This window comes from Grammomys surdaster, unplaced genomic scaffold (assembly GCF_004785775.1).
Source record: "Grammomys surdaster isolate TR1022 unplaced genomic scaffold, NIH_TR_1.0 66, whole genome shotgun sequence".
Classification (NCBI taxonomy): domain Eukaryota; kingdom Metazoa; phylum Chordata; class Mammalia; order Rodentia; family Muridae; genus Grammomys; species Grammomys surdaster.
This window is the reverse complement of record NW_021604568.1, coordinates 9844856-9860957: the sequence shown is the minus strand read 5'-3', so window position 1 is coordinate 9860957 and position 16102 is coordinate 9844856. Positions and strand designations below refer to the sequence as shown.

Here is a 16102-nt window from a genome sequence, read left to right as displayed (position 1 = left end):
CTCTCTCTCTCTCTCTCTCTCTCTCTCTCTCTCTCTCTCTATCATGCTCAACTGGGGCATTGAGCTATGGACACAACCCAGGGGCCAGCATCAGTTACAGTTCTTCCTAGTGGGGTCAACTGGACATGTTATTCATTGCAAATATCTGGATCCAAGGTGTTGCTCCTTTGTGATGAGGCTTTTTGAAATAATAGCTTTGAATTAGCTTCTAAGACTCACCAGGAAGCTACAAAGCAAGGAATATGGGCCTCCTTTATAATGCACATCTTATGATGGCATCACCCTAATAGGCTCACGTAGGCCACTTTCATTCTGCATGCTTCATGGCCATTTCATACTACTTCCCTCTGCCTCCTATGGACCATGCATTCGTCAGAAGGTCTGCACCTCCTAAGGACAAGATCCAAAAGATGCTCAGAGAACCTATACCCTAACTCTCGGCAGAGACCTCCACTTCTGTTGGATCCTTAAAACCTTTCAGGATACAAGAGCAGAAATCTGTATGCATGTGAGTGATGACATCTAATAAATGGAAAATGACAGGTTTAGGTTTTCTGACTCTAGCTTCCAAGAAACCAGGATCATAAAGATGCTGACAGGTTGGCATGAATTTCCTTTAATCCTGTACATTGAAACGCAACAGTAAAAAAAGCACCATGTATTTTGGTTTTGCTGCTGTTGCTCTTGGCTTGTTTTTAGCCCTTGGAGGTAGGTGCTGTTGTTATGTCCCTCATTATAATAGGAAAGGGAATGAGGCTTACAATGATTAAATGCTTTTCCTATGGTCGTTATGCTAAGATTTAAGGCCAGGACTGCTTCATTCCAGATCTTGTATTTATTTATTCAGCATGTATCGTTGGCTACCTCTGCTGTGCTGAGCCCTCTCACGGGCAGGAATGAGGAATGGACAAGAGAAGCAAAGGTCCTGCTCTCATCCAGGTTAACTTCTAGCTGGAAAGACAAATTGTAAATGAGGGTAGAATGTGTTTATATGAGAAATGTCTACACAGCCGTGTAAGAAAGCAAAGCAGAGTAGAAATTCAGTCAAGAATTGGAGGAAGCTGGTAAGAAAGACATCTTTGGTAACATGGTATCTGATATTTGAGTCAAAACATTATGAAAGTAAAATTGTATGGTACGGTGAGAGAATGCACAGGTGAATCAGCACATAAAAAGGACACAGAGTTTGGGTGTGCCTAGACAATATCTAGACTATCAAGTGACAGGGAAAGTGTGCCCTCTGTCTTTGTGCAGTCCATGATGGAAGATGGGAATAGTACTATGCTCCTTAGTGGGCACCTCCCACGTTCCAAGTATGATACTTAGTAGAGAGAGCACTAGCAACTTGATGGTATTAAGTGAAGAAATGGGTGGTTCAGTGTGTCCACCAGGGGCTGTTCCTTGAACTCGACGTCTCCTACAATCCAATCTTATGACATACACACATATAAACATATGTAAATAAGCCCAACTCTCTAGCAAACCCAACCAACCAACCAATCAAACAAAAAGATTGTAGGAGAGAAAGTATGGCCAGTGAGTTAGCTCACTGGGTAGAGACATTTGCCACAAAGATTAATAACCAGAGTTTAATCCCCTGGATCCACATGATAGAAGTGGAGAACTGATTCTTCCACGTTGTTCTATGAACTCTGCACACAGACCCTCACTAAAAATGAAACAAAGATAATGTAATTATAAAAGAAAGAAACTCTAGCTATTTTCTTCCCTATGGACTAAACTATTTTCACTATTTCCTGATGCCTTTCAACTCTAATTTCCTCCTGGCTTTGCTTCCTACTCTTTCCTTCTTGCCTCTCTCTCTTTCTCTCCTGCCGTCTCCCTTCTCCTATGTTCTTTGTAAGATTAATTTGGAAAGTTAAAACAATAATGTACATTTCACTTTATTAGGGTTGAGTGTGGCTTATACACCTAACAGAAGTCCTTCTGAACTACAGTCATTTTTAGTGTGGGCATCTATAACGTGGCTAACAGTGTTCATGAGCTTCATCATTCTGTCCACACACGCAGACTGTTCTTCCTCCAGGATGGACCACATTCTCTCTTAACTTTGTGCCAAAAAGTTATTATTTGGGGGCTATGGCTTATGTCACTGTATAGAATATCTTGCACATTTTACTGGGCTTCTCTATAGCTCTCCTGACCCCTGAAAAAGTCCCTTTTCCCTCTTGGCAATAAGGCAAATTATAAATGAGAATCTGCCTTCAGGAATCGAGATTATGGAAGATATAAGTTTACTATTCTGTGAGATATTAAATGGAACAAATACAAGATCCTATTCACATGAGACAGAGATATGAAGGTTAGAAGTTTCTTACCTGTAGACCGGAATATCTCACAAATTTTACACAGCATATTATTTTGCAAATGGTTTAATGAATTTTCCGTATTTTCTTTATTTTTGTGATTTTAATGGTCTCTTGTGTTCCTAATTTCATGCTTCACCAAACTTTTATTAGCCTAGGCTATTTTCTGTTTTGTTCACAGCTTCTAAGAACCAGTAGACCAGTAAGAATGACTTTATTTATTTATTTATTTATTTATTTATTTATTTAATTTAAATCCCAAGCTCTGCCCCCTCATAGATTCCCCGCCCACTTAGGCTCTCCCATAATCCCCTCTCCTTCTCCTTTGAGAACATGAGCCCCTGGATATCCCCCTGACCCTGGTGCATCAAGTCTCTGGCAGATTAGGTGCATTCTCTCTCCCGTTGAGGCCAGACAAGGCAGCCCTGTTGGGGAAGGGATACCACAGTCAGGCTACAGCCTTAGGGAGAGCCTGTGTTCCAGTTGTTGAGGGGACCCACATGGAGACTGAGCTCCACATCTGCTGCATATATGCCAGGGGGACTCATTCCAGCCTGTGTATTTAATAAAAAACAAAAACAGAAACAGAAGAAGGGGGAGGAGGAAGAGGAGGAGAACAATGATGAAGAAGGAAGAAGGAGGAGGAGGAGGAGGAGGAGGAGGTTATTTGGTTTAGTAATGTATCTCAGTGATAGAACATGTGCCTAGCATTTTCTAGGCCATTGAATTATTCTCTCCCAATACAAAGAAAGGAAAAGGAAAGGAAAACTTAATAACACACACTGGTTCTAAATAAATAAATAAAACTCAGAAATAAAATTCTCATAAGATCATCATATCAATGCAGCACATTCCATAATAGATAATTTCTCAGGAATGTCTCAATCAACTCTGGTGTACATATTCAGGGTTGATGTTACGCACTTCTTATGATATCAGTGTCAGTGTTTAACTGGCCCATGACAGAGCTAGCGCTCTCTCTCTCTCTCTCTCTCTCTCTCTCTCTCTCTCTCTCTCTCTCTGTATGTATGTGTGTGTATGTATGTATGTATTTATGTATGTATCTGTGTGTGTTTATGTGTACTGTTAAGGACATTTAATATAAACATTTAATAAAGTAGTAATAAACCATCAATAAGAACATAAGAAAATTTTCTATGTGGTTATTTGGGTTTTAAAATTTGTTCTGCAAAGAAGTAGGCTTCAGACATGAAAATGACTTTGCGCTAGGACAGGGAAGTAGGCTCAGATATTTTGGCCATCCTGATAAGCCCTTAGGAACAGTGATCACAGGAGTGTTCAAGTAACTTTGTTTATTGCCTTGCTTGTTCTTTGACTATTTGTGTTTATTGTCTTGCTTGTTCCTTGGGTATTTGCATCTATTGTATTGCTAGTTCCTCAACCTAGAACTGACCTTAATACTTGCATGTAATTAAAATGATATAAAAGCAAAAAGGAGGAGGGGGGATGGAGTAGGGGGTTTCTGGGTAGGGGAAATGGGATGACATCTGAAATTAAAATAAATAAAATAGTCAATAAAAATAAAAGAAAGAAAAGAAAAAGGAAATGGAGACATTAAAAAAATTTGTTCTGCTTTAAATTTGAAGATTAACAGGGGATAGGAAAGCATATAAGTGGTTGTGTATGCCTATAGTTTGCATTCTGTTGAAGTTAATCTTCTGCAGTATGCAGGTACATGAAAGTCCTTGGAGCTAAATACATGTTTCTTAAATAATAGAAAGAATGCATACAGTCCCATAGGTGTGTGAAGTGTATTTTATTTTTTTGCCTGTCGTTTAACATTATGTGAACTTGCACAAACCCCACTCCTAAATCTTGGTTTCTTCACCTGTTTAAAATCACCACCATCATCAACAAAGACTACCTCTGTAATTTCTGCAAAGCTGAAAAGAGGAAAGGTCCTTGTGATGCACTTGGCAGAGTTCTGACCCAGGAGAGAGGCTGCTCTGGTGATTATTGAGGTTAACACTGCAGCTGCTGTCAATGGAGACATTTGAGCTCTGCCTGAGCCTCAGAAAAACTTCAATTAAAGCCCAAGGAGAAGTTGAATGGAGAATCAGGGGAGGAAAAAGCAACTCAAGCCAGATCTGCCCACTGCAAGTAGTCATGTCATTTTGAAATGGTAGAGATTCTGAAAACGCGAGCTGGCCAGGGACATCAGAGCCCTTTGTTATGTCTAGGCAGGAGCAGGACAGAGACAGATAAAGACTTTTACACAATGGAGTATTACTCAGCTATTAAAAACAATGAATTCGAGAGGTTCCTAGGTAAATGGATGGAACTAGAAATTATCATCCTGAGTGAGGTAAGCCAATCACAAAAGAACACACATGGTATTCACTCACTGATTATTGGATATTAGCCCAGAACCTTGAAATGCCTAAGATACAACTCACAGGCCACATGAAGCTCATGAAGAAGTAAGACTAAGTGGGGGTGATTCGGTCCTTCTTAGAAGGAGTAACAAAATACTCATGGGAGCAAATATGGAGACAAAGTGAGGGACAGAAACTGAAGGAGGGGCCATCTGAAGACCATTCCACCTGAGTATCCATCCCATGTGCAGTCACCAAAGGTAGATGCTGATGTGGAAGTCAGGAAGTGCATGCTGATAAGAGCCTGATATGGATGTCTCCTCAGAGGTCTTCAAGAGTCTGACATATTCAGAGGCAGATGCTCACAACTAGCCATTGAACTGATAATGGGGTTCCCAATGGAGGAGTTAGAGTGAAGACCATTGGAGCTGAAAGGGTTTGTGACCCCATGAGGAGAGCAACAATACCAACCAACCACAGCTCCCAGGGTCTAAACCACCAGCCTGGGAGTACTTAGGGAGGGATCCATGGCTTCAGCTGTATACATAAGAGCAGAGGGCCCTGCTGGGCATAGGTGGAAGAAGAGATCCTTGACCTCATGAAGGCTGGATGCCCCAGGGGGTGGGAATTTGAGGGTGGGGAGGTGGGAGTGGGGGGGTAGGTAGGGGTTACATCTGCAGAGAAGAAGGAGGAGGGGTGAGAGGATAGGGGATTCCTGGGTGGGTGGGGGATGGGGTAAGGGAACAACATATGAAATGTAAATAAAACATCCAATAAAAAAATAAAATAAAAATAAATAAAAAAATAAAAATAAAAATAAAGACCTTTCAGAGCTTAGAGCAAGAGTTTGATTTTTAACATCGATTTATATTCTAAAATTCTAAGAGCTCTCTTTAGAGAGAGTTTGCATACTAACTTAGGAAATTACCCCATAGTAACCTGACTTGTTGGGGTGAAATGTGGGCCTCGGGGGTCACTCAAGTGTAAAGAAAGACCACCTACACAACCAGAAGGCTCATGTATCAAATGCAAATGTGGCTTCCATAGTCCTGTCCATGGTTCCTTGTTTTTCAGGCTCGGCCTTCTGGCCACTGTTTTCTATTACTCACACAGGTCTCTGTTATCTACTAGTGCAAAAATGCTATTTTCTATTGTGTTAAAATGACTCTTCTGAATTTTGCTTTCATTTAGTAAATAGCACTTCTATGCATTTATATGGCATGGTGCAGTATTTTCTTTAAGAATTTTATTGTTTTTTATTTTATTTACATGGGTGTGTATGTATGTATGTGTATGCGCATGTTTAGATGCCATTCTGTGTGCACAAGCCAGAAGCAGAAATTATGGGATACACAGCTTGTTACACAAATGCTAGGATTACAACTTAGGTCTTCCTGAGTGTGCAACAAGTACTCTTATTTCCAACCTATTTCTCCTAACCCAGAGTTTTCTTATTTGTATCTATAATGTAGGATCATTAAATAACTCCAAGTAATTCCATTGCCTCCCATAAGTTGCATGTTTGTTGTGAAAATGCTTAAATATACACTTCTAGCAATTTTGAAAGAATAATAATTATCATGGTCACCACTCTTAGTAAGAACATTACTGAATTGTCCTCTTCTCTAGAATTTTCTATCTTTTGAGAGTAATTCCCTGTGACAATTAGTTGTTAACTTGATAGGATATGGAATCACCCAGAAGCATGGATTTGGACTACTGGTTTGATTAGCTTAATTGAAGTCGATGACTGGCCCACTTTGGTCGACACTGTTCTCTTGACTGGAATTCCATACTACAAAAGAAGGTGAAAGTGAACTAACCACAGAAATCTATTGCTGCTTCCTTCTTGACTGTGGATAGAGTGTGACCAGCTGCCACAGGCTTCTGCCACTGTGACTTTCTCAAAGCCATGGACTGAAGGAAACAAAAGTTGTAAGGGCCAGTAATTGCTTACTGTTCTATTGCTGTGAGGAGTCAGAATGATCAAGGCATCTTATAAAACAAAGCATTTAATTGAGACCTTATCTACAGTTTCAGAGGATGAGTCCAGGGTCATCACAGTGGGGAGCATGGTGGGAGGAAAGCAAACATGGTGCTAGAGCAGTAACTGAGAGTTCATGTCTGATCCACAAGCAAGAGTGAGAAAAGAGGAGAGGGAGGGAGGGAGGGAGGGAGGGAGGGAGGGAGGGAGGGAGGGAGGGAGAGAGAGAGAGAGAGAGAGAGAGAGAGAGAGAGAGAGAGAGAGAGATTGTCTTTAATACTACTTTTAAAGATCCCAAAGCCACCCCCAGTGACACTGAGGTTAATAACTGGATAAGTTTTACTGACACCGTTCCCGTAACAAGAATTCCATAATACATAAAAAGGAGAGAATAAGCTAAGATCAGGGACGCTTTGCTATCTGCTTCTTAGCTATTTGTTTTCTCATTACTGAAGTGACATATTTAGAGATTTTTCAGTATTTGCTCTTTATCAGATTGTGATTTGTAAATATTTCTTTCAGGCTTTAACTTATTTCTTACAATAGTCACTGTTTTCTTGAACATATAGATGCTTTCTGGTTTCTTGCAATTTCATGATTTCTTTGACTTTGGAAAATCTTTGCTCAGACCAATGGCATTAAAAACAAAATATTTCCTATTGTAAATGTGTCTTTTATTATCCAGATGTAATTGTCATCTCAGAGACTTATTGCTGAATAAGCTCACCCTTTCAAGTTCTTTCTGAACACTGACTGGCTGGTTCAATTCAATTATTCTGGCTTAAGTTGACCAAACTTATCAATCTGGCTTCTCTCAGTTCCTTACTGAATTGCTCTTTTTGGCCTCAAATGAATTCTGACAATTTGTTCTAATCTTCTGGCTGCTTCTATTCTCTAGATCCAACTGTCTCTGACCTGCACTGAACTGCGTGAACTCACTAATGAACTGATCTCCACTGTATTGCACTCACTGCACTGACTCCCACCTGACTGACATTCTCTCCCTGCACTGTATTGTTCTTGTGAAAGCTGGCTGTATCCTGTCTATGACTCATTCTGTTAAATCTTTCATGGATTCATCATTTTGTCTGTCTCTCAGTTAGATACTACTTTCAAACATGGCTGCTTCCTTCTACAAACTAATTTTATCTTAAAGATGTGTACTACAGGTGTGTCTGTATTTCAACTGGAGGGATTAAAGGTGTGTGGTGTATCTGCATTCCAACTAGATCACATAGAACTAGGTCTTTGGATGTGATTCATTGCTAGAGAAGCCATGTTGCTGGATTAAAATCGCTCTATACCTGTAGTTTCCTCTAGTAGTTTTACTGTACCAGTACTAACCTTAAAATCTTTAATAAATTTTGAGTTGCTTTTTATATATGCTATGAGACAAAAATATGGTTTTATGTTTCTGAACTTGAATATCCCACTATTTAAAGAAGAGACCATTCCTTCTCTTGTCTATTTTTGTTTTCTTTTTTCAAGATCACTGATCATAGTGTGTGGTATTATCTGGGGTAGGACCTGTATTCTGTATCACTGTTTACAACAACTATAGCCACATACTGTGTTTTATTATTACAATAGATTTAGAAGTTAAATAATAGGATCCCTCTTGCTTTGTTCTATCTGCTCAACATTGCTTTGGCAACTAGGGAAATTTCATGGTTCCATATGGAGGGAATGCAATGCCAACTGCAAGCCAATAAAATAGTGAAGCCAACCTGAAACCTTAATATGAACACAAATGTGGATTTTCTCAGAAGCAGGGAGAAATACTGTTGATTAACATGAGATGATTTAATTAAAAAAAAATAGACTGTGCTCCTGTCACCTAAGCACAGTGTAACTAGGCACCAGACTACCATAACCAAGATCTGTTTTGTCACAAATAGTGTCAATATGGATAACGTTCTGTTCCCATGATATGGATTAGATCAAGGGGCTGAGTAGTCAATCTAGGTTTACCAAGACAGCAGCGTTTGGTCTGAACTTAACTTCACATTCTACCATGTAGACCTGGCTTTTAAAGGCAGCATCTCCTCTCTGTATCAGCACTTGTGTGTGGTAGATGAGGAATGTGTCATTTCACACAGCAGCTGTTATAGAGTGAGGATATTCGAAAAGAACAGTGCGGTACCCTAATCACCTGTGGCAAGAAAAACATCTGTGCAAGAGAGGTAATGAAATTAATTCTAGCATGTAGCAGTTGCATACATTAATTGACATTAATTAATGCCAAATTACATGAGACTTCCTATGGAATCTCATCACACACTCACCAGAATAGAATATGGAGAGAGTTCTTCATACTTAATGCTATTACGGCAAACCTCAAGGGGAATAAGAATGATTGGTCCCTCGTTATGAACCACAGCCAATTTCTTTCTATTTCCATTAGAAGAAGAAAGGGAGAAAACTAAACCCTTTACCAGACAGGCAGCCAGAGACAGATCACTTAGCCTTCAGTTTTTAAATTTCACTTTTATCCATCCTGAGCAGAAATAGGAGGCTGATTTTGAGGCTTTCCTTGTATTGTTTAGCTTGTGCTACATACCTTGTAATGCTCAGATCAAAGATGGCTCACTGTACAGGTGAACCAGAGGACACAGAATCAGAAAATAGACGAACCCAGAATGCTGAGTAGTGTTTGTTGAAACTGCTTATCTTACAAGCCCAGGGTGACCAACACCCACCCAGGTGAGATGAGCTGGATCATCAGTTTAACTTCCTGTGTCCCATTCGTTCATTTGCTTCCTTGCTATGACTGTTGACATCTCATGTATGTTTTATTCACATTCTTGTCTATGCACATATAGAATGATGCCTGTTTACACAACTTGCCAAAAAGTGGGTCTGTACTCTAATATTATGCCATCCATTTTTAAAAGCTTTTATTTGGGAACAATTTTAGAAAGACAGCAAGGTTACCAAGCTGGTGTAGAATATGTGCACTCTCTACACACTCTCATCTTGTTTGAGCATTATTATAACCAAGAAATAATTTTCAAAGCCAAAAATTTATCAAATATTATTACTTGGTAATTTGTCTCAGTCATATATACTTTAAGTATTCAGTCCTAGACGTAGAAATTTAATAGTTAATTGAATGTTTCACAGTTTACTTATTCCATCTTTGCTTCATCTGTTTTTTTTATAAGTACCATTAAACATTTTTGGGGATGGAGAGATGGTTAAGTGCTTAAGAGTCTTGCTGCTATTACAGCAGACCAGCTTTCAGTATCCAGACACACCAGACCCATATAGGGGGGGCCTCACAATCAATCTATCTATCTATCTATCTATCTATCTATCTATCTATCTATCTATCTATCTATATCTATCTACCTATCTATCTATTTAAAAAATTTTGAAACACTTAAAAAATTAACAGTGGGGTCCTGTGTGCCTGGAGTCACATGTGGACATCAGAGGACAACTTTGTGGATACAGTTATCTCCTTCCACTTGATGTGCTTCCAGGCATCCTATCAGGTCTCTAGGTTTTCATGTGCTTCCTTTTCCTCCAGAATAAAGGTCCTTGCTAGACCTTATTAAACACTTTCTGATAAATATATGAGTGGCTGAATCTTCCCATAATGCCATGATTTCCTGAAATGAAATCATTAGAAACAAATCCGAGCTCCAAGGATATAATCTTATGCATCTTGCTCTACATTGTAAAAATACTGTGTAACAGGGTGAATTTATGAGTGTTCTAGTTTGTGTATAGATGTACTCACTGATACTTAAGTGGAAGAAACCAAAGTCTAGCTCATAAAAATCAGCCAAGACACATAGAGATTTTCATGTAACATATGAAATAAAAGTGAAACAAAGCTGGAATCAAGCCAAACAAATCACCCCCACCCCCACCCCCACCCCCAAACCCCTGCAGTATTCCGCTCTTCTGTACTCCACCGTCTTTGTTCTCTGTAAAAGAAAATCAGTTGTTATATTATTGGCTTTAGTGTTGTGATCATTAATTGTACTACATACCTGTGAATATCCATTAGAATATCTAGCCTATAGACCAGCAGTTCTCAACTGTGGACTGCGGCCTCTTTGGAGTTTGAAAGACCTTTTTACAGGGATCAACAAAGATCATCAAAACAGAAATTTACATTATAATTAATAACTGTTGCAAAATTACAGTTATGAAGTAGCAACAAAAATAATTTTGTGGTCGGGAATTACTGTGGCATGAGAAACTGTCCTGAAGAGTTTCAGCATTAGGAAGCCTGAGAAGAACTGTTACATACCTTGACAAACAATGCTCCTTTGTTTGCTTTGCTAGTCTCAGATTTACAATTTATATGTAAATGACCTATAAATATCATGTGTGTATTGACATCTTTCCATCCAATGTTTGATCAGGAACTTCGAAGAGAAGATTGAAATCTTAAAGAACATTGCCAGACACTATTATAAATAAAATAATGATGCATATTTATCCAGGAGTCCTCATTAAGTGTCTGCTCTATCATCACAATGAGATTTACACCCTCCTTGGAAGCCCAGGAAATCCCAGCCTTTGCATTTGATTTAGTTCACTTTAGCCATAGTTCTTTATTTGTCATCTCCCATTGCAGCAGTAGGACAATGGTAGATTTAGTACACTCAACAGTGCAATGATGTCACCAGCGACCAGGTTCTCTCAGGCTGGTCACAATCATTAGGTGAGTTGGACTATAGTGGTTCCTTTAGATAAGAGGAAAATTAGAATAGTCTCCATGCATCAAAGTGAGACCACATTGTATAGTGGAAGGTGAGTCTCCTGTATGTCTGGTCCCAACCCTCATGTCTCATTTAGCAGTACTAGATTTAAATGCTGTGTTGTAAACCAGCCAATGTGAAGGGGATGAGGAATAATCACTGTGGATTTAGACCCAAGCTTCTCACATATAGGAGCTCCTTCATGGAGGAAAGCTGAGACAGCAGATACACTGTTGACTTTTCCAGTGAATAGAGAAGAATGACTCATGGCAGAATATGAATGAGAATCTTACGCAGGCATCTTACTGTCAAAGCAAAGAACAGTTTAACTGGTCCTTTAAAGGACTGATTATGTTCCTCAGATTAACTCTATCACTGTACAAATTATAAAATAAAACAAAAGAAAAGAAAGAGCAGGAAAATGAATACTTACTGTAATTGGCATTTATAGAGATTTAAATTTTAAAACATATGACGTGTTTATTATTTGATCACACACCGATCACCAAGTCTGTGTAGTAGCTAATAGGCAAAATGGCTGATATCGTTATCCTGCTTAATAGCTGAAAGACGCAAGTTTAAGGATCATGAAGTGATTCCTCTCAGCTATGCAGCTGGCACTCCACTACAGCTAGAACCAAAGCGCAGGTTTCAGAGAAAGAAAACTTCATTTCTTTTGTAGCACTAGGCAACTTTTAAAAGATATGGACCCCTGTAAAGGGTGCAAAAAATGGTCTAGTGGACTGTGAAATTGTGAGGTAAAGATTTTGTGTGCTATAGAGAAGAGCATTCTGGAAAAAGACAATTCCCAAAGATTGTTTTTTAAGGAGAAAAAAAAAAGAATCTTAATTTGGGGGAAAAATGGAACTATGACATGTCTAAAATGGAAATGGAAAGGACAGGTATAAATCTTTCCTTGAAGTCAACTTCGGGTTTCACCAAGACTTAATGAGGTTTTAGACCTATGCTGGCTTATGGCTCTCTATAGAAGGAAAACTACAAGTAAGACTTGTTGCATCCTGAGTCTATCAGCAACGTCATCAGGCAAGGGTCAACTGGTTCAAATGTGCATGCTGCCCCCTACTGACCCTTCTTGCAGAATTCAGGAACACTCAGATTCTCATATACTGATATTCTTGGGCAATTCTTTGCTAATTTTCAGAGAAGTCTTTTGTGTGAGCTGATATCCATTCACCTTAAAACACTGTGGTACATCCCCACTTCCTTTAAATGATGAAATCTTCATATTTCCTGTGAGAGAATATCTGTATTTCATGTTTAAAGTCTAAGAAATCAATGTCCCAACTTATTAAACACCAAAATAACCTCAAGTTTATAAGAAAACACACATTTAAATAAGCAGATATGTTTTGAAGAACATTCACATTTAACTTATGATATTAGGATTAGGTTTAAGGGTATATAGCAAAAAGGAAAACACATACACACACATGTATACACATACAGAGAGAGAGACAGAGACACAGAGACACAGAGAGATGCAGTGATGTATCATTGATATATCTAAATTTCTTTTAGGGAGTAATCATGAAAGATCTTCATAAGTAGAAGAGGCCTGAAATAGAGAATGTTATTGATAACTTGGTAAAATTCTCTGGGAAGGAGAATTTTAGACAGAGTAAATGTGGATGAAAAATCATTCTCACCAAGGGGGAAGTTGGGTATGCTCCTTAACATAAATCAGAGGATTAGAAACATCATGGGAAGAATAAGAGAGATAGATATGCAGTCAGAGTAGGAAAGTAGGTTTGATGGTCAGAAGTGGTTTGAATGTATTCCAGTGTGGTTTTAGGTTTTAATGTGGCATTTTAAGTAAATACTGCCATACAATGATTTCAATAGAGCCAGAGCCTCTCTATTAGGACATTTGTCCAGCAATAGAGTTGGAGCTGACCTAAGAATCATCATTACCGAAGAAGTTATGTTCATGGGCCATTGTGTGCCTTCTCAGTTGAAAATTTGGATCTCAATTTGCACACCTCTAAACTGAGAACAAAGGATTGAATTGGAGATGTCAGTATTACGGTTCATCTTTTTTCTTTCTTTTTCATTCTCTCTTTCTTTTCTTTCTTCCTTCCTACCTTTCTTCCCTCCCTCCCTCCCTCCCTCCCTCCCTCCCTCCCTCCCTCCTTCCTTCCATCCTTCCTTTCCATCCTAAATGATGCCCTGCCTTCCAGTCCTCCCCTCAGGACATCCCTCCCTCTACCACTTCCCATTCTCCTCTGAGAGGGTGGGGCCCCCTGGGTATCCTTATCCTTGGCACCCAGAATCTCTGCAGGATTAGGCTAATCCTTTCCTGCTGAGGCCAGACAAGGCAGCCCTGTTGGGGAACTTATGGACAGTCTCCCCTTCCAGTTATTGGGGGACCCACATAGAGACTCAACTGCAAGTCTGCTACACATGTGTTAGGGCGCTTGGTTCACACCATGTGTATTCTTTGGAGAGCCCCAAAATTCCAGGTTAGTTGACTCTGTTGGTCCTCCTGTGGAGTTCAATCTTTCCCCCAGCTTTTCCATAAAGAGTTCCTGTCCTGCATCCAATGTTTGGCTGTGGGTTGCTGCATCTGTTTCTATAAGCTGCTGGGTGTAGCCTCTCAGAGTACAGAAGCTCCTGTCTGCAAACATAACAGAATATCATTAATAGTGTTTCATTAACAGTGTTTCACTTTCAATCCACAAACAAGTACCTTTATCTTACTAAGGATCATGTCATTCAGTCCAGCAGGACTTCTACCTGAGGTTTCAAAATACTTCAGGCAAGTGTTTCCCTGATATTCAGTCAAAGATTAACATGTGAAGGTGAATTCTGATAAAGATGAAAATATAGGTACAGAATCACAAGTCTTACTGTCAGTTTTTGAAAATCTTTTCTTTGGGTATTTGGAAGAGGAAAAACTAAAGAAGAATTCTCTAACAAAACTTGGAGGAGATACCAGGGACAAGGTTCTGGTAGCAAGCTAATAAAATAGCACCAACAATTTGAACAGTAGCAGTGATACTGAGTGGACACTTGGAGAGCTTTTCAGGCTTGCTTGAACACATTAACATCCCAAGGAAAACAGAAACTACGTAGACTCTAAAGCTTTTACCTTCTTCCTTTCCAGACTCAATATACCTAACTTGTCGGATGCAAAACTGCACTGAAGCCAACAGAAATAAGCCTTTCGCAGGCAACATCGACCCAGACTCTTTGATTGTTCAGGACGATTATGTGTTTGTTCAGGTAAGAAAATCCTACTTCTTGTTCATTGGCTCAAGGCTTTTCTTGTGTCTGGTATTAGCCCTTTCTGCCTGTCCACACATCATCAAATGGAAGAAAGAAATTAATTGGAGAAAAGGAAGGGGAGGAAGAGAGGGGAAACAGCAGAAAAGGGCAAGAGAAGAGATTGGAAGAGAGGAAAGAAGGGTGGAAGGAGGAGGAGGGGGGAGGAGGAGGTGGCTCACAGGCTATTCTTCAGCTACACTCTCTAGAAATTAACCAACAAGTCTAAAAACTGGTGCATTGGCCCAGGAATGATAGACACTTCTATTCATCCACTTCCCCAAATAAAGCCTAGTCAATAAATGAATTGAGACACCATGCCCATTTCTCCTTATCAGGAGAATGATTATCCAGTCAGGCCCCTCTTCAGTATCACTTTAAAAGGAAAGAATGTGAAAGGGAACTTGTGTGAGGGATGGAGGTGGAGCAAGACAGGCCAGAGACCATATTCCAATGATCCTCTGGTATGTTCAGGAACCACCGCAGCGCACAGGACAACATAGAATAGATGATTTCCTCTTCCCTTTTCCTAAGAGAATGGACAACCACTTGAGGAGTTGAGATTTCATGATTAGTGACAGGAAACAGGCATTAATCATGCATTTGCTTCATTTAGCAGTTAAGGAAACCTTTAATCTTGTTTAGCCAATCTGTCTAACAATCATGTTATTACTTTCCAATGTAAGAACAGCAAAGGTATAATTGCTAAATGTGTGTGTGTGTGTGTGTGTGTGTGTGTGTCTTAGTGTGTGTGAGTGTATGTGTGTGTGCATATTACAGTTGTGGTACATTCTAGAAACAAATTTATTTAAAGAATAAATATTATCTAATCCTGTACATTAAAAAATACTATCCAGCACCAATTTATCTAATTTTGAAATGTTTTACAAGTGATTACATGACTATCTTTGTTAATTATTCTTGAGGGAAGTGTGTAATGAATCCCCAGATAATTTCACGTGACATTCAAAAGTTCACATGTATTGCCTCTGTCCAGTTCATTTCTCTATCAGTAATGCTTTCAGAAACTTGTCTCTGGTTTTCTGGCAATAGTTGCTAATCCACAAGGATGGCATATAAATCAGCGTCAGATCTACATCTAAAATGATATGAGTAACTTGCTGTAACACATCACTTCCACACGTATTGGTGAAGGGCATCTTTCCAGTCTCTCCCCTGTGTCTGAGGAGCATTTACCACAAGCTTTGTTGACATTCCGCGTATGCAAACTCCAATGACATTCAGACCTTAGATACTCACATAGGTCATGATCTGCTCCAGAGACACATTGGCAGAGGTGCCTTCTACTCTGCCAAGCATGGTATAGTCTGGATGGAAACCACTCCTGTGTCCTCCAGACCCTTCAGGATTCATGGACTTGCTTTGGACAAAACAGTGCCAGTTTCCATGGTTTTCTCCCAAAAGATAAAGGCTCAGATTTAATTTGGAACCCGA

The 16102-nt window shown here is 39.5% G+C and overlaps 1 protein-coding gene across 4 annotated transcripts in view; it reads left to right on the top strand.

The window, feature by feature from the left end:
• Sorcs1 (sortilin related VPS10 domain containing receptor 1) overlaps positions 1-16102 on the top strand; it is a 508764-nt gene that overhangs the window by 376724 nt on the left and 115938 nt on the right. For all 4 annotated transcript variants that reach the window (XM_028773166.1, XM_028773182.1, XM_028773180.1 and 1 more), the window contains exon 7: positions 14490-14608. In XM_028773166.1, the coding sequence (XP_028628999.1) occupies positions 14490-14608 (119 nt within the window). The remainder of the gene's footprint in view (positions 1-14489; positions 14609-16102) is intronic.